The sequence below is a fragment of the Crinia signifera genome, chromosome 5, assembly GCF_055691185.1.
Source record: "Crinia signifera chromosome 5, ASM5569118v1, whole genome shotgun sequence".
Lineage (NCBI taxonomy): Eukaryota > Metazoa > Chordata > Amphibia > Anura > Myobatrachidae > Crinia > Crinia signifera.
The window spans coordinates 30,495,972-30,521,885 of NC_139221.1; the positions used below are offsets into that span (position 1 = coordinate 30,495,972).

At 45.8% G+C, this 25,914-nt stretch overlaps 1 protein-coding gene across 48 annotated transcripts in view; it reads right to left on the reverse strand.

The window, feature by feature from the left end:
- RIMS2 (regulating synaptic membrane exocytosis 2) overlaps positions 1 to 25,914 on the reverse strand; it is a 558,076-nt gene that overhangs the window by 152,265 nt on the left and 379,897 nt on the right. For 30 of the 48 annotated variants that reach the window (XM_083186888.1, XM_083186889.1, XM_083186886.1 and 27 more), the window contains 5 exons: positions 24,689 to 24,754; positions 22,905 to 23,012; positions 16,338 to 16,403; positions 12,395 to 12,457; positions 2,037 to 2,216 (listed from right to left, as the gene is read on the reverse strand). The exons of 4 other annotated variants lie outside the window; for them this stretch is intronic. In XM_083186888.1, the coding sequence (XP_083043014.1) occupies positions 2,037 to 2,216; positions 12,395 to 12,457; positions 16,338 to 16,403; positions 22,905 to 23,012; positions 24,689 to 24,754 (483 nt within the window). The remainder of the gene's footprint in view (positions 1 to 2,036; positions 2,217 to 12,394; positions 12,458 to 16,337; positions 16,404 to 22,904; positions 23,013 to 24,688; positions 24,755 to 25,914) is intronic. 14 more of the 48 variants (XM_083186922.1, XM_083186921.1, XM_083186926.1 and 11 more) reach the window with 5 other exon arrangements.

A 25,914-nucleotide genomic window follows, 5' to 3' on the forward strand; every position in this document is an offset into this window, starting at 1 on the left:
TGACATTAACACAACTAAAAAGCATTGCACATGGCACAGCAGACACAGAAGAGAAAGAGGCCAATATTCACATCAGATTTCCACTGTATTGATACACTGAGACAATATAATCAGACAGGTTAATACTTCATTACAGTAAAGAAGCTGTTATGGCACATGATGAACAAACAAGTTCATTAAGATGGTGAAAAAAGTAGTGACACAGAGTAACCATTATAAATCACGTCAAGTATATATTTAACAGATGACTGCCTTATTCTGGGAGGTGCGCACATACTCCATAGGGCAATGAGTGGACTTCTGGCTATTGAAGAAACAGATCTATGAACTGCTGTGTTTAATAAAGTGTAAAAACTACAGATGGTAGTACATGAATATATTTATGTTAAAGAGTTTTCAAATTGTTAAATGTACCAATGGCAATATATTGAAGCCACCACAACCTCTTTTTATGTTATTATCCATCCTAAAATTTAAACCCAAACTTGAAAAATCATTATTATCATTTGAAGGCTTTATGGATGAAATGCAGCGCTTGTATTTACTTTCTGCAGCAAGATCAGCTCATAATGGTAATAAATGCGGATGTTCATGAATAGAGTACGGAATGGGTCATCGGGGGAATGGTGGCTTGCAAATTCAACTGATTATAATAACTGCACTTGTAGCTGCAGAAAGTAGATAGAGAAGTCATCACCAACAATTTCAAGTTCTAGATTTTATCCACAAGGCAACAGAAAAAAAAAATCTATAATCACGATGATCTTCAAATCACCTATGAAAACGGGAATTCGGAAATAAAAAAATAGGGAAATGTTTGCTATTAAATAAGCATTTACCCTCCGCTACATGACTAATAAGGTAATATGGTCTGTATATACTCTTTAAGAGTACTTATCGGTTGATTTGAAGAGACGTTCCCTGTTACTAGTAATTCCTCTACGGAAAGAGTTTTAGCATGTCCTGCTACCAGTGCATGCTGGGATGTGTAGTTCACAGCAGATGACAGTAGATTGAATACCCATGTACTAATGCTTCTCTTACAGAGCAAGTTATCAAGCAATTATTGCCCATCTGCAGCATTCTACATCCATAGAAACGTTCCACTCATTTTTGATAATAACCTATAAAAGGCTAACGCTGATCCTCACATCTATGGAGGGAATACAGTCTATGGAGGGTGCCACTAGATGGCGCCCAACTGGGAAATGAAAGTGTTGCTCCGTTCAGGTGCAGACATTACCGATATGTTGATCAGTCATTTTGAAGGTGTCGTTAACTAGTTTTTGCAATAAAATGACTATTTCAGTGACCAATAAACATTTTCTGGCTAGGCCCTAGATGAAAATGTGTCATGGAAGGCATTTTACCAACAAGTCTTTTTGAAAGATACAAAAAAATAAGTTTATATTTGTTGAAGCCTTTTTTTTTTAACCATAAGACAATCTCTAGTGATTTATAATAGGTTAATAAGTGCTGAAAATTATATCTTCCATGAGGAAAAAGAAAGCATGTCGTACAGGCTGGAACCACAAAACAGGAAAGGGTAAGGTTTTGTCCTTCAGGCTGTACCGATGCTTTCTTTTGTACAAGATACGAATTTCTGGACTTATTAGCGGCTACACTTAAGAGATAGAACCTCCAAATTGAAGAAAACAATTACATGGTGACATGAAGTAATTGGTTAAGCAATGTCAGATGAGGACAAACAAAGTTTTCATTCTGCTAGAGAACACATGATTGTTATGGGGTGTGCTCTATGAGTTCAAACCAGGATTCCTGAACAATGAAATAAAAATCACGAAACAAATGCGGTTTAATACGGTTAGTAAACAACGTACAATGGCACCCACACCATTATATCCAGCAGAGAATATAAGTAGTGTGTTAGCGGTCGGAACGTTAGTATCTACAGTTATAAAACGTGATCAGCCAAGAATGACAGAGACTGGAGCTACTGGGAAAATAAAATGGTGATTCTGTGGGGGGGAGGGGGGTAAGAGAAGAATTAGGCTCAGCCATTGTCGGTTTTTCACCTCGATAAGGCAGGTGAAGGAGGGGCAGATCTTCCAGTCATTAATGAAGGCATCGACCTCATGAGGTTTGAGTCAGGGCGCTCAGTGGATCGGGAGCGGCAGTTGGTCCGCTCAAGTACAGGCCGTTGTTCTGTGGACCTGGATCTCTGATATGGGTGTCTATCTGCCGCTTCACAATTCCTGTAATGTTAGTCAAAAAGCCACTCAGTTGACCTTCTGTTTATATATGTATATTTTTTTCACTTGACCCAACACTATAAAATTTGCACTCAAAAAAATCAAAAGAAACAAAAATAGAACAATTCTAACATTTTTAAAACACGTATAGTTATAGTACAGATGTAGCCATGCTCATCTATCCTCCTTATGGTGCACCGATCAATACAGTAGGCGCCTGACTAGTTGGCCAAAGGTTCTTACTTGCCTATAAATTCTATGCCTCATCGCATATTATGTCGCAGCATGGTGCCTTGTGGTTGAATGTGATGTATGGGGTTGCCGGCAAGTGTAATACTTATCTTCATCCACCAGATGTTGCTTTTGAAAATCGCCATTGTGCATGTGTGAGGTCTCCAAAGAAATACAGTACAGTTATAGGTGGTGATTGTGCATCCAGTTCCACACACTGGAGTGAACTCACTATGTGAAATGCTTTGTGAGCATCTCTTACGCAAAAAAAGGTTTCTTTACCACCTTCCGATCAGGCAGTTTAGGGATATAGCGTACAATAACAGTAGAAATCAAAGCATGGCCAGAGGTGACTACTGCAGCTTGTGACGGTATGGAAATAGTTCAGCAGGGTAGCTGAACATGATTACAAGTGAACTGAGATCAATGTGCGAAATGTTTTGTGAGCATCTCATTTGCAAATAATAATAATGTAATAAGTATTATTATTATTAGTAGTAGTATCAATAACAATAATAAAAACACATAATTAGTGATAGAAAAATAAGAAAGATTTGTAGCCACAAATGCTCCTTAATCCAGATTCAAACCCAGGGTGCTAGCAATGTAAAGTGTTGCCTCAACCACTATGCCACATAAACAAGCCCTAACTTTGAGCCTTTACAGACACTTTTCATGCCTTTACATTCACTTATAAGGCAGCTGGAAAATGATGTTCTGGGCTTGTAGTATTTAATAATGTAGTTTGTCCTGCAATATTATTGTATTAAAAAAGGACCTGTATTTACTGTAATGTGCCGCTTCTCAGACCTTGCTACAGTAACTTGTATTCTCCCACAGCTACTCAGCAATGTAAGGTAGTTTTCATTAGGGGACCATTCATCACCCAGGAGTGAAGCAGTGTAATTACACACTTTGGATCCTTTTACACCTTAATGTGAAATTCTTATGGCGGAACCAGGATACCTGTATGGCATGACTGCAGCAATGACGGGCATGGCTACATCTGTATGTAGAAAATACAAGTGCAGAAAATAAACCGTTATGATCATTTATTAACGATAATGCTGCTTCTCTATACTGTTGTTTAACCTGAAGACATGTACAATAAAAAAACATAAATTAATGAGGCTATAGCAATTCTACAGCAAAAAAATAACATACACTCTTATCACTGTGCATTTATTATAGATAACTTAATTACACTGTAATAACTGGACTCCCTCTACAAGTTATGAAAGGTATTACATTCCAAAAAATGGGCAACTGCAAAAACCTAAATAAGAAAATATATACAAATGTACACTACCAGTATTTAAATAACATTTTTTTATGTATTTATTTTTTACATAACACCAGAATATTCTACAATGCTGAAGGATATATGGTTGACCACTGGACACTGAACTTTTAAAGCAACAGCCTTAGTAAAAAAAGTGTGCTGAAATGGGGCCCCTCAGTGCTAAGGGGTCCACAGCTACCCGGACCAACTTGGACTGCTGCCCAACCATTTTGAGGAATGTCGGTCAGCTGACCCAGCCATTGCAGGGGGCAGGTTGTTCCCCACTGCCTGAGGACTTGCCCCTTACCTTAGGCTGACCTTGTTTGGGTGTATGTAGCAGCACCAGTGTGCCGACTGAACTGGACTGATAGGGGAGTCCTGCAGCCTATCAGTGCCATTGATCTCATTCATGAACTACCTCTAATTCAGAGTGGATGCCAAGCTGTTTTTGCTACTATTTATGTGCCGCGATGGTCCAGAGGTGACGGTCGCAGTGAGGATTTGGACATAGAGTGATTGAGAGGCAGTGAACATTTCTGGGAGGTAACACAAACGCAGCAAATGTGTCACATCCAGCGACTTGGTGGTTCTGGCCGTGGTGTGCTAGTGCTCAGTGGTGGTGATGATGGTAAATTTTCAGTTTGCGATTTTACGCACAAATGTTTTTATTACATCCGCACTAAAAACAGAACTTGTTATAACTATAAGGGTTATTCAGGCCTGATCGCTGGGTTGCGAATTTGCAGTCAAGGTGATAATCGAACGTCTCTGCATGCAGTACGCATACATTAGGCCATCTTGCGATAAAATTTAGTGTTTTTTTTTTAATTGCTGGTTGTGAGTTGACAGACAGGAAGATGGCATTTGTGGATGGTAAATGGCCGTTTTCTGGGGGTGTCAGGGATAACGTAGGTGTGCAAAGGTGTTTTCAGGGAACTCGTGTGACGTCAGCTCCGGCCTAGATCATCCTGTTTCTATCACACCGGCCTAGTAGGTCCCAGAACCGGCGCATGCGCAGTATCATCCTCGTGCTGCGCATATGCAGAACCCGGTTTTTATGGGCTGCCGCTCAGCAACCCATATAGAGGCATCCCGGAAGGAGGGAACACCTCCCAATGGGACTGCCTTGGGTGACTGGCAGGTCGGACTTCCAATGTTAAGTCTCTGCCAGTCACGGTGAAGTCAGAGCAGCCTCACCGACTGCATCTGGCTTCACTTAGGCAGAGAACAGTGGCGGATTTTACCTGGAGGGGCTGCAGACCCAGCACCACCACAGGTTAGCAGTGTAAAGATCTGGTAGTCAGTAACAGTATTGCATTACTATAGGTACCATACCAAGCCTCATCCTAACCTGATATACAGTATGCTGCTAGATGCCAGCTACTGTGATTTACCTTATTTGTGTAGTAAAATACTGCACAGACACAAGCAACTTTTGCCAGAGGTGCGGGATTCTGGAAGAACCAGGATGGTTTTTTTTAAAGCATCATACCTTTATAAGAAATGGTTTTGTAAATAACTGACACTTTAAAAAAAACCATGCCAGATCAGCCGGTATCCTGCGCCTTTGGCAAAGTCGGACCCTTTTACATATGCCCAGGGAACCTAGAAATTTGCAGATCTGCAAGTACTCTCCGGGGATTCCAGGTGCACAGGATTTCCTAATTTTGTATCCTATGGACCGGATTCTAGTTTGTTGGCAGAGAAAATAAAAAAAGCACACAACTGGGCAAAACCAAGTCGCACGGCAGGAGGGGCAGATGTAACATGTGGAGAGAGGTTAGATTTGGGTGGGGTGCGTTCAAACTGAAATTTCAGTGTAAAAATAATGCAGCCAGTATTTTCCCTGCAGAGAAACAAAAGAACTCCCTCAAATGGGGCCTACGCACGAATGTGATTTCAGGGCATTTTCTAAGCGATAGCTATTGCCCGGCGACATAGGCGTGCGCAGGGGGGGTGCCGGGGGTGCACAGGCACCTCCTAATGACAGGACCTTGCTGCACGATTGCAGCAAGGTCCTACATCACAGAATATAATTTTTTTTTCTGGGAGCCGGCTGCCTGTAGGGGGAGCTGAAGTGCGCAGACAGCTCCTCTCAGGCCTTACTGAAACAGTGCTGGACGAGTGGCCGGGTGAGGAGTGAGGAGAGGACTTCCTGGTGTTTGAATGTGCTGCAGGTAAGCTGGAACAGGGGGACTGTATGTTATATGAGGCTATTACTTTGTTTTAGAGGGGAAGGGGGAAGGTATATTGGTCTTTAATAATGCTGGCTGCTTTTTTGTTATGTCATAAAGGTGTGTGTTTATCAGCTTTTGGTATATGTATAATATGTGTGGGGGGGCTCTGTATGTATGTATGTATGTATATGTGTGTATACTATGGGCCTGATTCAGATGCACTCGGTACTGCGTGCACGCAGTACCGATGTTGCGTGTCTGCGCATGCGCAGGCATGTATCTGCGCATGTGCAGGCGCATGGTGCGTTCACCATGGCTGCATGGGGGGGGGGGCGGAGATGGGCGGGGGGCCCCATTACCATATGGGAACGCCCAGTGTTCCATGGGCGTTTCCATGAGAACGCTGTGTGTTCTCATGGTAATGAGGCAGTGACGCGGGTGTGTGGGGCGGGTAGCTGACATCACCGAATGTCAGCTGCCCGCCCAGATCCACGCCAGCGTGTACGCAAATGTAAGTACCTAAAAAGTCACTTATATATGCGTGCATGCTAAACATCATTCGATGGTCGTGACCATCGAATGATGTGGGCGGACACCCGAGCAATGCGAATGGATGTTTATGCAAAACATCCATTCGCTGCTGTGCGTGCTAAGCTGCACTTTGCTGGGGCGTCGGGGGGGCGGGCGTTCGCCGGGCGGGGTTTGATGGACTCGCAAGGCTGTGAATTCGCAGCCTTGCGAATCAACCTGAATAACCCCCTACGTGAGGGGGCGGGCATTTGCCCCTGGGTACTTGGGGTACAAGTGTGATGGGCATTATGTCTAATGGGCATTAGTGTGTTTCATTATATGTAATAATAGGCGATGATGGACACGCCCCTCCAATGGTGCACCCCCTAATAAAACGGGCTGCGCACGCCTATGCCCGGCGATTAATATCCAGCATGCTGGATATTGATCGGTCAGGGCCAGTGTTCAGTGTGCTCATCGGAGAACACTGGCCCTGACAGATCGCTCAGCACACATCGCTGACATATCGCTGTGTGCTGAGCGTTCTGAGCTAACTAACATCGTTTAGAATGCTCAGCAAATCTCCCCGTGTGTAGGCCCATAACTCTCTCTGCACATGTTACATCTGCCCCACCTGCAGTGCAGTATGGTTTTACGCTTCATTTTATGCTTCAAATGCAATAGTGAATTTGCACAGTGGAGGAAGCCATGCTGGGGGCGGTGTTCTTGAGAAATCAATGCAAACCATCACTGGTGGATTGGGAAACGGTATTGCTCTGAATGCTGAGGCAGCTCGCAGGCTGCCTCAGCTGTACGTGGATAAAAGGTCCGCCTTAATGTAGGGATCATCGAGCTTTAGCACAACAGTGAATTACATTCACCATGACATCTGGTTGGCTACAAATTTCCCGTACCCGAGGGAGTGACTTCACTAAGTGAATGGATATTTTATATAGATGTTTGAAGACAAGGTTTAAGTGTTAGAAATAACATTGTTATTTATTCGGACAGCATCTGACCTGTTAGAAAGCACAGAGAAAAATAGTAATAATAATAGTATTGGTGGAATTCAATTCCGGGTGAAGGATGCGGAGTGCCATTGCAGCGGCATTAATACGCCAGCATCAGAGCTGCTTCTCACACCCCATTTTGCCCTTCCAAATGCCCATTACCCTATGGGATAGCAAACACTTATGTGTGTGCCCCCCTGCCATAAGGTGCGATGATGCTGTACTGTTTTGGCCGGGCAAAGGCATTTGCCAGCATTCAACTCCTTGCATTGAATCAGCATATTTAATAATGCCGAAAAGCCGTTTAAGACACCCTGCCACCACAAAAAATAGTAAATAGTCTACATAGTATCCTGGTGAAGAGATAAAAGAGAAGGTGATAACGCACCACCCAATCAACTAATAACTGTCATTTTTCAAACATACTGTAGCTGATTGGCTGGTGCGTTACCACCTTGTACTTTATCTCTTTACCAGGCTTCTTACATCTGCCCCTCAGTTACATAAGTACACAGCTGTATCTTTAGATGCATTAAAGCTAACCACTAATAATTGACTAAAATGCATCACTTCTGATGTACAGTACAGTATGTAACTTTAACCCACTTGCTAAGAACATATGTGAACATGTAATACCACTTATTAGACCCATCAATACGAGACCTCTGCCACGTGAAAGCATACAACCATTTTGTAGAAGATATAACTATGGCATTATCTGCGGCGCTGACTTGCTGGAATTCCAGGGAAGGTGCGGAAAAAGATTTGTGACAAATTGGGCTTGAATGATACAAACCAGGATACGTTGAAATAGCATTTAATGTAAGTGGTATGGGATTGCGTGTCCTGTAGGTTGGGATGCATGTGCCCACTGGCAGCACCGTTGTTATATACACCTCCACATCAGTAAAGAATCTTTTAGGCCGACCATGGTTAGCCCTTAAACTGGGCACTCACTGGACGATATGCCATCTGATCCGGCAGATTGAACCAACATAGCGCTCATGTCGGCACAAATATTGTATAGTGTGTATGCCCACTGTGCAAGCTCCTGGGTTGCTAGAGACAATGGACAATGGATTCGCATATGAGCTCAATGTCTTCTAAATGCGCATGAACATTTCGGGTTGGGATCATTTGATCTACAGCATGATGGTAAACAGTCATTAGGTCGACATGGGAGAAGGTCGACATGGGTCTAGGTCGACATGGTTATAGGTTGAAAGGTCATTAGTTTGACAATGTCTAGGTCGACAGTCAAAAGGTTGACATGGGGGTTTTCACAGTTTTTTTAACCTGAATGTCAACACAGTCGACATGGACACAGTTTAAAATGCACCGCATCGCTCGCTGCGCTTGGCACACTATTTTATTCACCCACCACACCCTAGTGGATGGTAGGGCATAAAATATGTCGGCTCAAAAAACATTGAAAAACCCCATGTCAACCTTTCGACTGTCGACCTAGACACGAACTAATGACCTGTCGAACTAATGACCTGTTGAACTAATGAACTTTCGATCTTTTCCCATGTCGACCATTTCCCATGTCAACCTAGACCCATGTCGACCTAATGGTGTCGAAATGATGACTGTCGACCATCATGCTGTAGACCAAATGATCGCATCCCCACATTTCTGCGAATGGGGTGCACGTCCCCACATTTGTTCGCTGGGTGCACGCCCCCAACATTGCGGCCAGTGGGTGGATGGGGACATGGGGTGGCAGCCCGGGGAACTCGCCCATGGGAACACCCAGAATTTCATGGGCGTTCCCATGAACATGCTGGGTGTTCCCATGGAAATCACCCAGTGACGTCAGTGCCAGGGGCGGGTAGCTGACATCACCAAATGTCAGTTGCCCACTCACTTCCTTCAGAATGCCCTGAGCTCTGAGCAACCTTAGATGTGCGTGTGCGTTCCACATCATTCAATGGTCGGCGAATGATGTGGGTGTTCCCCCGCAGGCTGCGAATGGATGGCTGCCAGGCCACCATCCGCAAGCCTTGCAAATCATGTGCTGCCTATCAAACCTGACAATATTGCAAAGTTCCTGCAGTATGCTAATGAGGGACAGAACATATTCCGTCCATCATTACACTTGCTCCAATTTGTACACAATTTGACGGACATTTGTTCTGATGTCGGAACGCACGCACATAGCACCGGTGTGTACCCAGCTTTATTCCTTCTACATTGTTCCGTATTATAAGGATGATTCATCTTTTATCAAGAGAGTGATTTCCAGGAACATAGCCAAGGCCAGGGCCGGTGGCAGTCAGTGCATCTACACGGATGACAGCGAGATTGGGGCAGGTAGCAGACAATGCCTCTCCACGGAAATAGCCGAGGTCGGGTCAGGTCTCAGACAGTACATCTAAAGTGACGTAGCCAAGCTTGGGACAGGCAGACAGTACATCTCTAGAGATGTAGCCAAGGTCAGGGCAGGCAATGCATCTATAGCAGTGGTCAGGGAACAGGGGTAAATTACCCCAAATGGGGTAAAAATGAAATTCATGGGGGAAATGAATTTAATTCCATTGCATATAGAATACATATATAGATTCTGTATGCATGCCCGGCTGTGTGTGTTACAGTATTGTAGTGTATAAGGACCTCTGCAGTGCGTCAGGCCCTTGTGTATAACACGCTTCCCTGCGTGATGCCCCGGTCCCCTGGTTATAGGCTCCTGTCAAAATATACCCATCTCTAGTCTAGGGGAAAAAATTTGCACAGACTGTCAGTACATCTTGAAACACCGACACTAATAGTTGCCTGGATGTCACATTATCAATGGCTACACCACACACAGCCTGCCAGCCACTGATGATGATGATTACCATGTGTGGCTGTGTGTGGTACAAATTTTGTACCACACACAGCCATACATGGTAATCATCATCATCATCAATGGCTGCCAGGCTGTGTACCATACTAGCAGGATATATCATCAATTTCTGGGGGTAAAGTGTGTTCAAATCAAGGGAGTAATGTTGGCTTATCTAAATATATTTTGGGGTTAAAGGTAAAAAGGTTCCCTGATCCCTATAGGGATGCTACCGAGGTCAGGGCAGGCAGCAGATGTAGGGATGTACCAGACACCAGAGCTGAAGGCAGAGAGTGCATATCCACAGACACAACCAAGGTCGGGGCAGCTGATAGAGATCTCAAGGGACGTAGCAAATCTCTGTATAAATGCTGGGTGTTATTTAATTTTGGCCCTGTCTTTCTCTGAAAGGTTTGTCTTGCCTGACCAAATGCTGCATCCTTCCCCTGGATCTTCAAAAATGTTTTAAGTTCCCTTGTGTCTCACTTTCCAAAATCTAGGACATCTGTGACACGATTTGAAAAAAAAAACCCTCTCTCGCTTTACTTTTTTATACATCCTATAAACCTGTCCCAGCCTCACTGTACGCCAGCAACAAATGCATTTCTTCTCACCTCTCTCTTAGCTGTTTTTTTTCCTGTACTGCCTGCTCTCTGCAAACTGGTGCTTTCTGTTGTGAATCTTCTTCCCCTGTATCTCCATGCTTTCTCCGTAGCTTTCTGTCTCTTAACAATTCCCATGATTTGTCAGAAGAGTAGAATAGGGCTTAGAAAAAGCCAAACTAGCAATATAAGATGATATTGCAGTTTTGAGTTTATGAAAAAAGGGACTCAAGGACTTCAGCAGCTGGATAAGTAGCTGTGTGATGACTCCAGTAAGGCTTATGCCATAAGTGTGTAGGAGAGCTTTGTCCTGTTACTTGTGCCCATATTAAGACATCAACATTTCTATTTTTAAGAAGTAAGACATTTGGGAGGTGGAATTAGGCTTTATATAGTGAGATAATCTTTCAAGTTTAGACAGTGGTTTCCCGTCACAAATATCACAAGCTAATACTAGGCCTCATATGCTCTTTGACAATTTGAGCCCTATTTATCATGAACATTTTATGGCTTTGGCAGCAGGCACCTGTACACGGCAGATGACATGTACCAGGACCAGCGCATGTGCAGTATCAGCCTCGGTGCTGCGCAAGACCCTAGATTCTATGGGATGCAGCCGAAGCAGCCCATAAAGGCATCCATAAAAATGAAACATCTCCCAATGGGACTGTCTTGGTGACTGGCAGGTCGGACTTCCAATAGGAAGTCACTGCCAGTCACAGTGAAGACAGTGCAGTCTGACAATGCACTGTATGAAATAAACCAAATCCTACAAGAGGAGGTAGAGCCCCTAGGCAGTCGGGCCCACTGGGGGTTTCTCCTGTACCCCTGTGGGCCAGTCCAACCCTGGTCCTACAGCAACTCACCTACTTTTCTAGTGAAGTGGGCAGTATGGGAAGTGTGATGACACAATTCTCAGTGAAATGCATCATTCTGAAGCCAGCCCGTGAAGTAAAACTGCAAATTACAGCGTTATGTCATAGGGTTGGGTCCAGGATGACAGTGTTTGAGGTGTCACAGCCTTGACCCTTTCCACCTGGTCTTCCACGGAACTCCGGTGCACATTAAAAAAAGTAGATAAGTATATAGCAAACATCAGATACCTAACATTCTTCAGATGAACAGGACAGCGGCCCCAGTCATTATCATGGAGTAAAACAATAAAAAAGAATAATGTTATAGGCCTGAACATCATTCCGGCTATGCTGCACATACAGTAACAGCATGGTGATTGACATTTACAAGATCTACAGTATAGAATCAAACCAAACACACAATACATGCAGGGGGGGGGGGGGGGGGGGGAACGAGGAATAATCATCACAGCTGGTGCAGAGGTGAAAGGTAATGTTGCCCACAGCAACCAATAGGATTATATTTTGCTGGTTTGTGCAGAATACAAAATGAAAGGTAGCATTTGATTGGCTGGAAGAGGCATCACCACTTTTTACCTTTTCACCTGCTCACATCAATGTCTCCCATGACTAATGGGGTATACTGTATTTAGATCTACTGCTTTCCGTCATTCTACGCTGTACTTACCCCGGAGACTCAGCTGAACCATTCACTACATGATCTGCCCATGCACTTGCACCATTGTACAACCTTAACAAACGCAGCCAGAACGAAAAATAAAAAGTGTTACCAATGAAACAAAACATTGACATGGGACTAGCTGTCTATATACAGTGATATAGGAGGATGATGCAAAATAAACATTCCAAGCAGAGTGCTAGTTGGAAAACATTTTGAGGTAGTTAATTAACTGGATCTGCAAGTGGCAATTATTATGTTTTGCATGATCCTCATATGCTGATGTAAGTGAGATGCAACAGCACACACAAGTACAAAACGTACGCACTCAGATATACCTCCCTCTAGACTAACTCAGATTTCAGATCATATGCAGTTCCTATCTACAGATGGAGTGCCGCTCGCTCTTGCAGGGGATTGCGGAAGATTCGCCAGGCACCATCCCCCGCCAGCCGCCGTGCACGCACGAGATGCGCGCGCGTTGCCTTACAACGGGCCCCCCCGGGTCCCCGCCGCCTCGCCGAGGGTAGCCCCTGGTCCCCACCGCCTTGTTGCCCCCCCCCCCTAACCCTGTCCGTCTCCGCCAATGGGAAACTGAGCCGCGCGTGCGTGTGAGATGGGGCACCTCTCCGCCGGCGATCGCCAGCGGCCAGATTCTGGTGCTGGCGAAGCAATAGTGAGAGGCGCTCCATCTGTACATAAAATACATACATGTAAAGCTCTCAACATGCCATGTTTTCATATATTTTTTAGTTTATTACATTTTTTATAAGACTATTTAATGCTCCTGACATTTTATACAGATGGATCACAGTTTTTGTGGACAGGAAGGAAGAGCGTAGTTTGTGCTAAGCCACTCTCCTCCACCTATAGTATAATTACCAAAGGTTAGTTACATTGCCATGGTTGGATCGGCCCACCGTGACACAGGGGAAATCCCTGGTGCGCTCCAACCAATGTCTTCTAATGTCATGTTCATGTTCCACACACGCACCGATCCCGGCGGTGCGATGCTATGCGATGGGGTGCGCGCTCCCGCGGCACCTCATCGCACAGTACAAAAACTATGTGCTGCACATACTTTTTGTACTAGCTTTTTATCAAATAGCATCGCATGCACATCACATGCACAAGGCATACGATGCGATGCTATGTGTGCTAGTTAAGCACAGAACGCACGCCGGGATCGATGCGTCTGTGGGCACCTTAACATGCATGAGACCTTATTCCGGTCCATTTGCAGCAGGGCTGCATTCACACAGGGACCAATGTTGTTTTACTGCGCATGTGCACCCACTGCAAACAGACTGTTCGTTGGGTGCACGCACCCGGGGCAGTGGGCGTGGGGCAGCGAGTGGATCCATTAGCATATGGGAACTCCCAGCGTTTCATGGGCGCTCCCATGAGAACCAGAAAAATGAGGATGAGTATCCCAGAAAATGAATTGGCGCTCTGTGGTGGAGCTGCCCAGTAAGTGAGGAAATTGGCTGGAAGGTTTGCTAAAAGCAAGTAGATACTAGGTGCTTGTTTTCTATATGTTAATAAAGTTGATAGTAAAAGTAGACAATACAAGGGGTGAGATAAAGATTAAAGTATAATAAATAGAATGAAAATTCAAAAATAAAAATAAGAAAAATTTAAAAATAATAATAAATAGAAGTGCAAAAATGTTTACTACTCTTTTCAGAGATGTTAAGAGGGCATGAGTCCCAATTCAGAGGCTGATTGGCTACCTGAGTTCCGTTGAAGTGTGAACTTCGGGAGGCTGGATGCGGCGGCGTGCTGCCGATCAGCGGCTTCAGCACGTGGCGGGTGGCTTCTGGTGATATCACTCAGTTCTCCGGCTTCTGCCTTGCATTGGCATCGAGCAGGAGCGGGCACCATCCTCATGCTAACGAGGTCAACGGATCAACGGATGTCAGCTGCCCGCCCATTTCCTTCCCAGTGTGCACGCATATGTAAGGTTGCAACATCTTTTGATGTGGAAGGTGCACGCTGTGTAACATCCATTCGCATGCCCTGCGTGCGAATCGCGCTTGCGAATGGGTGGTGGAAGTGTCTTAGTTTTGCGGGCTCGTTCCAAATCATTCGATGGTCGCCGACCATAAAATGATTTGGTACCCGCACCCAAGTACAGACAGCTCAATTCAAAACATCCATTCGCAGCCGTGTGGACGAATTCGGGGAGGCGGTACGGCTGTGCGAGCGGCGTTTAATCCACACGCAGTGTTGCGTCGGATCAGAATAAGGTCCTATATGTGAAAGCACAAAGCAACCAATGTAATAAAAACACTTAGTCGCGGCTTCAAGGAAGTTCCCACAATTAGTATTTAGGAGAATGGAAATGTACCTACTGTACATTAGAGGCCAGCTCACGTCCAGCATCTGCATCTCTCTGGCTATAGGACTCTTAATAAGCTCCTGAATTTAATCTGTCATTACTTTTTCATCATCTGCTGAGCAATCATAATTAGGGAACTGACCTCTATATCCCACTATCAGGTTCCAAAAGGGTTTGTTGCCCTCTAAAATAGTGACTGCACAGATAGGTTACTATATACAGTACAGGGACTGATTCTGCTTAGCGAAGGTCTCCTGCGTGTTCGCATGGGGGACCGGTGGTGAAGCCCTGCACATGCGCATATTCACTTCTGCGCATGTGCAGCGCTTCTGTGCGGGTGCCTTCGGAGACTTGCATAGTCTCCGTGGTACTCGTGCAGGGGGATCATGATGGAGGCGGGCAGGGGGAGTTCTCATGCGCTGGGTGCACCCAAAAAAATGCTGCGGACACCTGCCTGTCGGGGACGTTGGACAGGATGTCAGCTGCCCGCCCAGGTGTCAGCGAACTACCGCTGCTTAGCGAGCCGTTTACCATTTTAAACCACGTGTGGCCACAAATATATTCAAAATCTAGCCACAAAAGCCTAAAAAATATAGCCACAAAAACAAGAATGACACCCACAATGAGCATCAACAGTGCTACAAAAATAACTCAAGACAACTTAAGTGATGCTTTCCAACTAACTGTTCTGCCTAATGCCCGCTATGTAGGCCGTGCAGACCCCCAATCACCCCCACCTATGTCTCCAGCTCTATAACGCTAAGAGAAACAACAATTTATATATCAGTACTCATATATACACTGTACTCCAGGTGAGTGTATATAAGAAAAGAGCAAAGTATAAAAATTTGGACCAACAGTACTATAATGAAAGTCCAAAAAAGAAATATTAGGGGAACGGTCTTTATATTGTGCTGAGGTTGGGAGTCTATTGAGTTTGCAGGTTCGTTCTAAAAGAGAACGGCCCACGTGTAATAGTCTGCGAGCAGCAGGAACTAGAGCGATACCGGCGATATACTGTAGCCGCAGCAATAATTAAAATTGCAAAACTAATTAGGCTATTATATCTTAACTGATATCTCAAATCAACTCTATAGAGCAGTGGTTCTCAAATTCGGTCCTCAGGACCCCACATAGTTCACGTTTTCCAGGTCACCAGACCGACTGACACATTTTAAAAGATCCACACGTGGAGCTAATTATTTCACTTGATTCTGTGAAGACACCAGCAAAACATGCACTGTGTGGGGTCCTGAGGACCGAATTTGAGAACCTGTGCTATAGAGGAATAGATTTGTGGCCACACGTGGTTTAAAATGGTAAACAGCACACAATATACACAATAAAACCTTGTGTTGACCTTTTTTTATGCCAACCATTTCCATGTCCACCTTTGACTGTGTCAACCTTTTCTGTCTGTTGACCATTTCAAGTGTTTACCTTGTACACGCCAAACTATTGACCTCGTCAACCTCTTGCATGTCAACCATATGTTCTATTTATGGTTGACCCAAAATGATCCACACCCTTCAAAGACGTACATCTATAATATCAAGCAATTTTCTACAGCAAGCCAGCTAGTAACTATTTCTACAGTGCTGGTGACAATACCTTTCCGGTGCAGGGGCAGCGTCAACACAGTGTGAATTAGGCACCCGCCTCTCCTGTCTAGTCCTCCTAAACACGGAACAGACAGCACAGTTCTTGTGAAAATGTTTAGATGCTCCCTAAATTCTTCAAGTCGTTCTACTTTAGTCATTCATTATGGAAGCTGTTCACGTGGCTGATGGAGAGGTGTCTATAACTGTGCTCTAAACATTTTGCAATCATTAGAAAAGCCACAATTACAAATCAGTTTGCTTAAACAAGCATAACAATGCAGAGGCATGCCTCCCAACATGACCCATTCCATGAGGGGCAAAAAGCTCTGTTCCGGGACTTCCTTGCCAGTGGCAGAGGTGGAGCTGTAGCACAGACCAAAATTTGGTACTTGTGTATTATAGCGGCGCCCATCGCATCGCATACCAAAAGACATGTGATGGTATGCGATGCGATATCGCGCGATATTGTACAATGTCATACAATTTTAAAATTGTATGACATTGTATATTGCATACAATGCCATACGATGCAATTCGATTAAAATGTTAAATGCACCCCCACGCCACCCCCCCACTATAAACGTGAACCCGAAGCGTGGCGAGCTCAGCGAGCCCGCGAGAGGCGGCGGTACGCGTCCTCCGACCTTTTCATACCCCCACTATCCACGTCGGCGTGGAGTTGAGAATACAAAGTGTGGCGAGCGCAGCGCGCCCCGCGAGGGGACGCGGATACCTGTGAAGCCCGCGAGGGGACACGGATACCTGTAAAGGTATCCGTGTCCCCTCGCTGCGCTCGCCACACTTTCTATTCTCAACTCCACGCTGACGTGGATAGTGGGGGTATGAAAAGGTCGGAGGACGCCTACCGCCGCCCCTCGCGGGCTCGCTGCGCTCGCCACGCTTCCGGTTCACGTTTATAGTGTGTGTGTGGGGGGGGGGGTGGCGTGGGGGTGCATTTAACCTTTAGGGTGCTTATACAATGTTTCATCGCATAGGGGGCAAAAATTGCGTAGCATGCCATCAGGTGCATGGCATGCGATGCGATGTGATAAAAACATCGCGCGATGAACATCGGGGGCGCCGCTATAATACACAAGTACCCAAAATTTAAATAGGGGAGCCCCGCCAACTGCCAGCGAGTCCCAGCCAACGATGTTGGCAGTGTTTGGGGAGGCAGTTAGTGTCTGCAAATGCCACTGGCAAAGAAGTCCATGAAAAGAGCATTTTGTCCCTCCTGAAATTGGTCATGTTGGGGGGCATGTATCCAGAGCCTGCTTCAGACATGGACGGAGGAGTTATCGCTGCTGCTAACATGGAAGCAGCAGCGACAGCTCTAATATGGTAATGCAGCAGGAAGCGTCACCATCGGCCGGCTATGTGATCGATGGGGTATCCCAAGCAGGCTGCTGCAGGTCTTAGTAAGAGGCTAGGGACCCTCCGCCTGCTCCACAACGCTGGCTACATGCCTCCACTTTGAGAATTGGAGGCTGTTGCGTCTCTTCCCAGGTATTGCAGATGTGCAGTGTGGGTCCAGCGCATGCAGAAAATACCCAACATCAGTGCCAACAACTATACGCAATACACCTGTTTGCAGGTAACCCACAGGTAATAGAGCCCATTGAGGTGCACATGTGTCTCTGCATCTGTTTGTAGTTATACAAACACGCCCCCTGGTGGATTACACCAGCAATCACATAAATCTACATGGACACAGTGACATTCCATGCAAGCCCCCGTCAGCATCAGCCCCCATGTTTCATTATTACCATGAAATCTATTAATCAGTGATGCCTTTCTAAAGCCAATCATTGCTACAGGAGGCATCACCAGCCAATCACATTTGAGTAAGATACTAGAATAATGCTAGGCAAGAGGCGACACTAAGACATACCGTACCTCCCAAATGTCCTAATGGTGAATAGTGAAAGAGCTTACATTATGGGAAGGGTTATTTTTGGGGGGACTTGAGAAGGACTTGCTTTGGGGGAGATTTGAGTGGGCCTTATGATGAATCGATCTGAGCAGGGCTTATTTTGCCACTCTTCGGAATGTATCAATGTTTTGAGGTACGGTATACCCCAGGACTACCTTGGATCCTGCACCATGCCCTCCTCCTTTATACCTCCTCTGTCCCAGCTCCTTACTATAATAAACTAGAGAATAAACCTAACCTCCATCCCCGGTGCAGCCACCACCCACATCACATGACCTCCTCTGCACAATGCAGGGAGCTTGGTCAGTGCCTGCAGCATATCTGGTATCAGAGGAGGAAGGACGTGCGGTCTGCGCCACGTGGTCTCTGCCCTTCCTCCAGCAGAGAGTGCTAGCGTCTAGGATCCTGCTTGTGAAATAATTCTGGAATGTACCACTAGTTGCAGCCTTTGGTCCCACTACACTGACACGTGCAAACAGACTTCCTCTAGCATACGGAACAGCCTTACTCCAAAACTGTGGTCTGATCTAGGAATCGCTGTTCTGGCAGTTGGCAGTGACTTCATTTATTAAAATATAAACAAGCCAGATGTTATCATTTTTAAACCAGGGAGGAGTTCCGGTACTGTAACTAGTGGGAGGTCTAGGGGGAGGCGGCTGTTACATTAAGTAACTGAACTGGAGGAAGCGATAACAATGAAACTTGCCATATGGCTTTCTTAAAGGATGGACATTAAGCTGCAGTTGGAGCTCTCTAATGTAGTACACATAGTATATAGGAGGAGTACGTGGTGCTAATGCAGCAAAATCACGCAGGAACATTGGCTGAGCCATCATGTGCCAAACGATGCTAAGTGTATTGATTGAGAGTAATGCTAGGTAGGTTTAAGATAATTGCATTCCTAAGTATGACTAACTGAAAGCGATGGTCCTTTTCTACAGAGGAGAAGAGAGCGTTAATTACAGCCGGCTAAGTCTTCCCAGTAATTACTGTTAAGTCTACTAAGATGGGGGTGGTAGCGGCAATTGGATTGTCTGCTCTTCGCATCCCATCATGTAAAACGCTAGACCCCTCCAGTCCTTTCAGGTATGGCTCTGCTCCTGTGTCTGGTGCCAGCAGCTTACTCTTCCCCGTATGAAGCACAGCGCAAGCACACTGCATAAAGAGAGGGGTTATGAAGAAATTCATAAGACCTCTGAATACACCTGTTGCCAGTTTGTGGTTTTCAGTATGTTTTGTAACTTGCTCATTAGACATAAACTCATGGTTTATATTGTTCTGTTATAATATTAATAATCTCTAGTGTACTTATGGCTCTGAATAACATATACGTCCTTATACAAGTAGCCTCAATGCGCCGTGCAATGTGAGATGCCCGGCGCGCCTGAGCTGCACATGTAACTCCGCTGGCTTATATTTTAACAAAAGTGTGTCTTAGATGCAACGCAATGTGACTACGATGCACAAGATGACTGTGCAGATTAACGTGATATATTGCAATTGTATAGGTACTTGTGTATTATCATGGCGCCCGTCGCGTCGCATACCACTAATTAAGGTATGCGATGGTATGCGATGGACCCGATTTGAGGCTTTTCCCGGGAAGAGTGTACAATTTTAATATCACGTTGCATCGCATGCCATTATAATGGCATGCGATGCGACGCGATTTCAATGTTAAATGCCCACCCAGACCCGATTTTTAATTGTATCCCCACCCTGATAAGTAATGATAATGTTAAATGCCCCCCCCCCCCCCCCATTGTTAACGCCACCCCACTATCAACGCCAACCGGAAGCGTGGTGAGCGCAGCGAGCCCGCGAGGGGCGGCGGTACGCGTTCTCCGACCTTTTCATACCCCCACTATCCACGTCGGCGTGGAGTTGATTTTATATAGTGTGGCGAGCGCAGCGAGCCCCGCGAGGGGACGCGCATTACTTCACAAGTATTACGCGTCCGCTCGCCACGCTTCGGGCTCGGTGGCTCACCACACTATATAAAATCAACTACACACCGACGTGGATAGTGGAGGTATGAAAAGGTCGGAGGACGCGTACCGCCGCCCCTCGCGGGTGTACAATGGAAAATCGCGTCTGGGTGCCTGTACAATTAAAAATCGGTTATATGGCATGGCATGCGATGTGATTTTGTGGTTGTACAATGCCCTGCGATGGAAATCGGGGGGCGCTGTGATAATACACAAGTACCATTGTATATTGTGTGTGACTAAAGGTGGCCATACACTGTTGTGACTTCTCGCAGCAGTGTAGAGCCAGCTGATCCCCCGTTAAGGATTGCAAGCAGGCCTTTCGCATTTGATACCAGCAAATGCAGCTGGGGCTGTCCAATCAGACAGATTCTACATGCAGCACTAGGGGCTTCAATGCACATGGGACCACGTATCGCGGGCAGGTCCAAACTATGGCCCTCCAGCTGTTGTGAAACTACAAGTCCCATCATGCCTTGCCACAGTTTTGCTATTAGGGAATGCTAAAACTATGGCATGCTGGGATGTGTAGTTTCACAACAGCTGGAGGGCCACAGTTTGGACATGCCTGGCATATCGGATCGGATCTAAAACACATGCGATTAGCCTGACTTCAGCCTTTGGAATTGGGTGAAATCGGGCCAAATCAGACAAGTGTATGGCCACCTAATGTCTTTATATAACAGAACAGAACTTGTATGTAGGACTAGCTGCAGCTGCTACATTGGGGGGTATTCAATGCCGTGGGCGAGTGTCGACAGCGAGCAGGGCCTCCTGCTCGCTGTCACCACTCACCCTGTCAGTATTCAACGCACCCCCCTCATACGCCAATTCCCCCTCGCTCCATTTTTGGAGCGAGGGGGAATTGGCGTATGCGGCTCCAGAAGCAGCGAGACTCGCGGCTAAATACAGGGGGTTTTCTGCATTAGCCGTGGGTTTCGCTTTTTGGGGGGAATTCTCGCCGTCCTGTGACAGAGAGGATTTCCCTGGAATGTTGAATAGAGCGAGCGGCCGGCACGGGGGTTAAACAGCGAGGATCGCTGGTTTTCAGCAATCCTCGCTGTTTAACCCCCTCGCCGGCCGCATTAAATACTACCCATTGTATCACTTTGTGTACAGATTGAGAGACTCATTTGCACAGTTCTAAAAGTTTCATATATCACATTATATATCACATTACTCAGCACAGTCTCCTCGTATGTCCCATTTGCATTGCGTTGCGTTGAAGACACTCGCAGAGTCTGACGGACCTGGCAGTGCTGGCAATAATGTACAAGAACACATCTGGGACATCACAAGTGTCATCTGCAATTACTTTCCGGATGTTTAAAGTCATCTTTAAATCAATGTCAGCATTAACAGCTATAGATGGATAATACCTGTACTGATTTTTTAAAACATCACAATCCAATAACTCACTACCTAAAACAAGCAAAAAAGCAAACAAACACTCAGAAGGATCTAGACTACCGTGAGCCTACGTACGTACATATATATCTATCTATAGATATATATATCTATATCTATATATATATATATTATATATATTTTATATATATATATCTTTATATATGTCCTGTGGATTCTTATAGCTCTTGAAATTGAGCTTAAGAAAATGAGGCGGCACTCCAAGGATTTAGGTAAAGTATAAAAAGGTTTTTATATGAACATGGTGATAATATAGGACATCTACAACGACGTTTCAAGGCCCACTGGCCTTTTCATCAGGATGCCGTCCAAAGTGCAATGTGTGCTGTGCAAAAACAAGTAACTGAGCTACAGCTCTCTTACCTGCCTATATGGCTTGTGCGTGTCCGTGCCTGACTGATTCCCCGGCGTCTGACGGAGCCGTGCTTCCGGGTGCATCAGCTACTCCCCCTTCGTGCGGTTGTTGCTTAGCAACCCAGGACGCTACTGGATCCGTTGCGCTTGAGGAAAAAGACAGCGTACGTTAGTGTGTACGTGAAGTGCTAAATCTGACCAACCTGTACTTGGTTGGATGAGTGAAAAAAAAAAACAAATCAACAAGTGAAATAAACTATGTGTTAGCTAAGCCATATGTGTAATAAAATTATTTTTGTGAAAAGAACCACAACTGCTGTTTCTGTCTCAAGCGCAACGGATCCAGTAGCGTCCTGGGTTGCTAAGCAACAACCGCACGAAGGGGGAGTAGCTGATGCACCCGGAAGCACGGCTCCGTCAGACGCCGGGGAATCAGTCAGGCACGGACACGCACAAGCCATATAGGCAGGTAAGAGAGCTGTAGCTCAGTTACTTGTTTTTGCACAGCACACATTGCACTTTGGACGGCATCCTGATGAAAAGGCCAGTGGGCCTTGAAACGTCGTTGTAGATGTCCTATATTATCACCATGTTCATATAAACACCTTTTTATACTTTACCTAAATCCTTGGAGTGCCGCCTCATTTTCTTAAGCTCAAATTCAAGAGCTATAAGAATCCACAGGACGTACCTACAAGCCATTGGGAAGGCACCAAGGTAAATTGACTAATCGTCCGGAGTGCCGAACGCACCAACCTACTATATCTATATATAGATATATAGATATATCTATATATATCTATGTATATATGCAGCCACATATATCAGTGCACACAGCATGGAGGTATTGCTCTATATTCCACACCATGTATACCTCTCACGATCATTGTAAGCACCCTCAGAATAAGTACGGCACATCTTACGGGAACGCAGCATTCGGATAGCATCTTCACAAAAGATAGGGTAAATGGGGTGATCCTTGCTGCCAAGAAACGGGCAGAGACAGTGAACTTGTTATCCATGCAGTTACATCATTTCAATGTCAAATAAATGTCAAACCACTGCAAAAGCAAAACAGAAAACACAAAATCTGGTACAATGTAATGTGGTGTATGGGAACCAACCCCCCCCCCCCCCCCATCGTACTCGTGGGGATCATAATGTGGCATAAAGTGCAGAAGATGCCTGTGCAGAATGGGTTCCATAATCAGATTAAGATATCTAGGTATCATATTGGTTTGGGCCCCCCTTTCAACCGTCTGTTTGGATGACAGTATTTTGGGCTACTGAGCAGCAGCAGCTCCTACCTCCTTGTAAGAGGGGGGCAGCTGCTGTCCATGCTACCTGGAGGAGAGGAGAGCTCTGACCAGCCTTGTCCTGGCACCTGTGCAATGGAACGGGAAGGCTGTGGGATATATGGTGTATGTGCAAAACACCGGCTTCTATGGACTGAATCGGCCGCAGCCAATAGAAGCCAGTTTGGGCTGCTAGAAAGTCAGGGAGTGGTGTCCCACAGGAAGCCAGCTATCTGCTTATTGCAGCTCGGTCTGGCAGTCCAAGAGGGAGTAAGCACTACCCAATGGTACTGGCCGTCCTGCAAGTGACTGTCAGGAGCCACTTCCAATAGGAAGTCACTGCAAGTCAAAGTGTAGACAGTGCTGTCACAGACTACAACTGGATCACTGTGGTGGAGTATTTAACAGAGTACCCATTGGGCCCTCGGTTGCCTAATGGATGATGTGGCTATGCTTAGTCCAGAATTGTCATTTGAAAAATTACAGGGCCCATGAAAAACCCAGTGTTTGGTCCTGTGACATTTCTCATTCTAATATAATTTTACATTTCCACCACTATCCTCGAAATGACTGTCCTACTACAACGGCAATAAGCACTTATATCAAGGATCAGGACTTGAGTGGCCAATCCCAGGAACGGGATTGGCGGGATCCTGGGTTTTGACCCCAAAATTGCAGGATTAGACTGCGAAGGCGCAGTCTAATGCCGGACAGTGTCTGAGCACCCACTCATATACTGCCAGACTCTGGGCAGCATGATGTGGTCAGAGGTCATGATGCGCAGGCCGCACGGCTGCTCAATCCGCCTCCCTTGCTTTCCTGCACACTGCCCGCCCGGCTCCCATCCATACCACCCACCTGGCTCCCGGCCACCCGCACCCGCCTGCCTTCTGGCAGCACCACCCATGTAAATAAATATGCGGAGCAGCAGGGGCATCCATGATTGGCTTCCCTAATCAGCACCTGAACATAGAACTACCAATTAACTTTCAAGTTCCACAAACTGTGGAGAACTGTAAAACAAAGCTTATAGAAGGTACGGGTGAGGTCACATGTATAGAAGGTACGGGTGATGTCACATGTATAGAAGGTACGGGTGATGTCACATGTATAGAAGGTACGGGTGAGGACACATGTCCTGAGAACCGGCATGTGCATGGAAGTATAGCCAAAGAGGACATTGTGTTCTCTACAGAGCTAGGGAGTGATTTCCACCCTTCGGTAGTAGGGGTCTGAGAGGGCTGTGTATTGTACTATACTAAACATGAAACAAAATAATAACTCCTATTGGAGCCAACAACAGAAAGCTACCTGACACACAGCAAGTGCAAAAGGCACCACACTCAGTTTAAGGAGTACAAACCTTGGTTCTCTTAGATGTTGGTCAAAGGACTGAGTGAATCTCGTGCGAGGTAGTGTGAGATAAGGACTGGAGCAGCAGCAGAAAACAAGAACAGTGAGATGGTGAATTGGCCGATACATACCGAAAAACACATTTATTATAAACCCTGCAGGAGCCTGGAGAACAGAGGGGGGAGGTACAATTATACTGCAAAACTAATTTCGTGGTGCTGCATTGGATCATATGAAGAGCTATAGGGACATATAGGCCTGTCATGCAACAGAATACCCATCATTGTCTTGCATGTACAGTATACTGTAGCTATAATTTATTTATAGAATAGTAACCTCACATTTAGGGCTTATCCTCTGCAAAATGTATAGGGCAAGCCTTGCTGGACAGGAGAATAGCTGTCATATGCTGGGCAGGAGAATAGCTGTCATATGCTGGGCAGGAGAATATCCGTCATATGCTGGGCAGGAGAATAGCCGTCATATGCTGGGTAGGAGAACAGCCATCATATGATGCTGGGCAAGAGAATAGCCGTAATATGCTGGGCAGGAGAATAGCCGTCATATGCTGGGCAGGAGAATAGTCATCACGTGCTGGGCAGGAGAATAGTCATCACGTGCTGGGCAGGAGAATAGCTGTCATATGCTGGGCAGGAGAATAGCTGTCATATGCTGGGCAGGAGAATAGCCGTCATATGATGCTGGGCAGGAGAATAGTTGTTATGTGATACTGGGCAGGAGAACAGCTGTCATATGCCGGAGAATAGCCGTCATACGCTGGGCAGGAGAATAGTCTTTATGTGCTGGGCAGAAGAACAGCCGTCATATGCTGGGCAGGAGAATAGCTGTCATATGCTGGGCAGGAGAATAGCCGTCATATGATGCTGGGCAGGAGAACCGCTGTCATATGCTGGGCAGGAGAATAGTCGTTATGTGATACTGGGCAGGAGAACAGCCATCATATGATGCTGGGCAAGAGAAGAGCCGTCACTTGCTGGCCAGGAGAATAGCCAGCATGTGCTGGGCAGGAGAATAGCCGTCATACGTTGGGCAGGAGAATAGCCGTAATATGCTGGGCAGGAGAACAGCTGTCATATGCTGGCCAGGATTATAGCTGTCACTTGCTAAGCAGAAGAATAGCTGTCATATCCTGGGCAGGAGAATAGCCGTCACTTGCTGGGCAGGAGAACAGCCGTCATATGTTGGGCAGGAGAATAGCTGTCATATGCTGGGCAG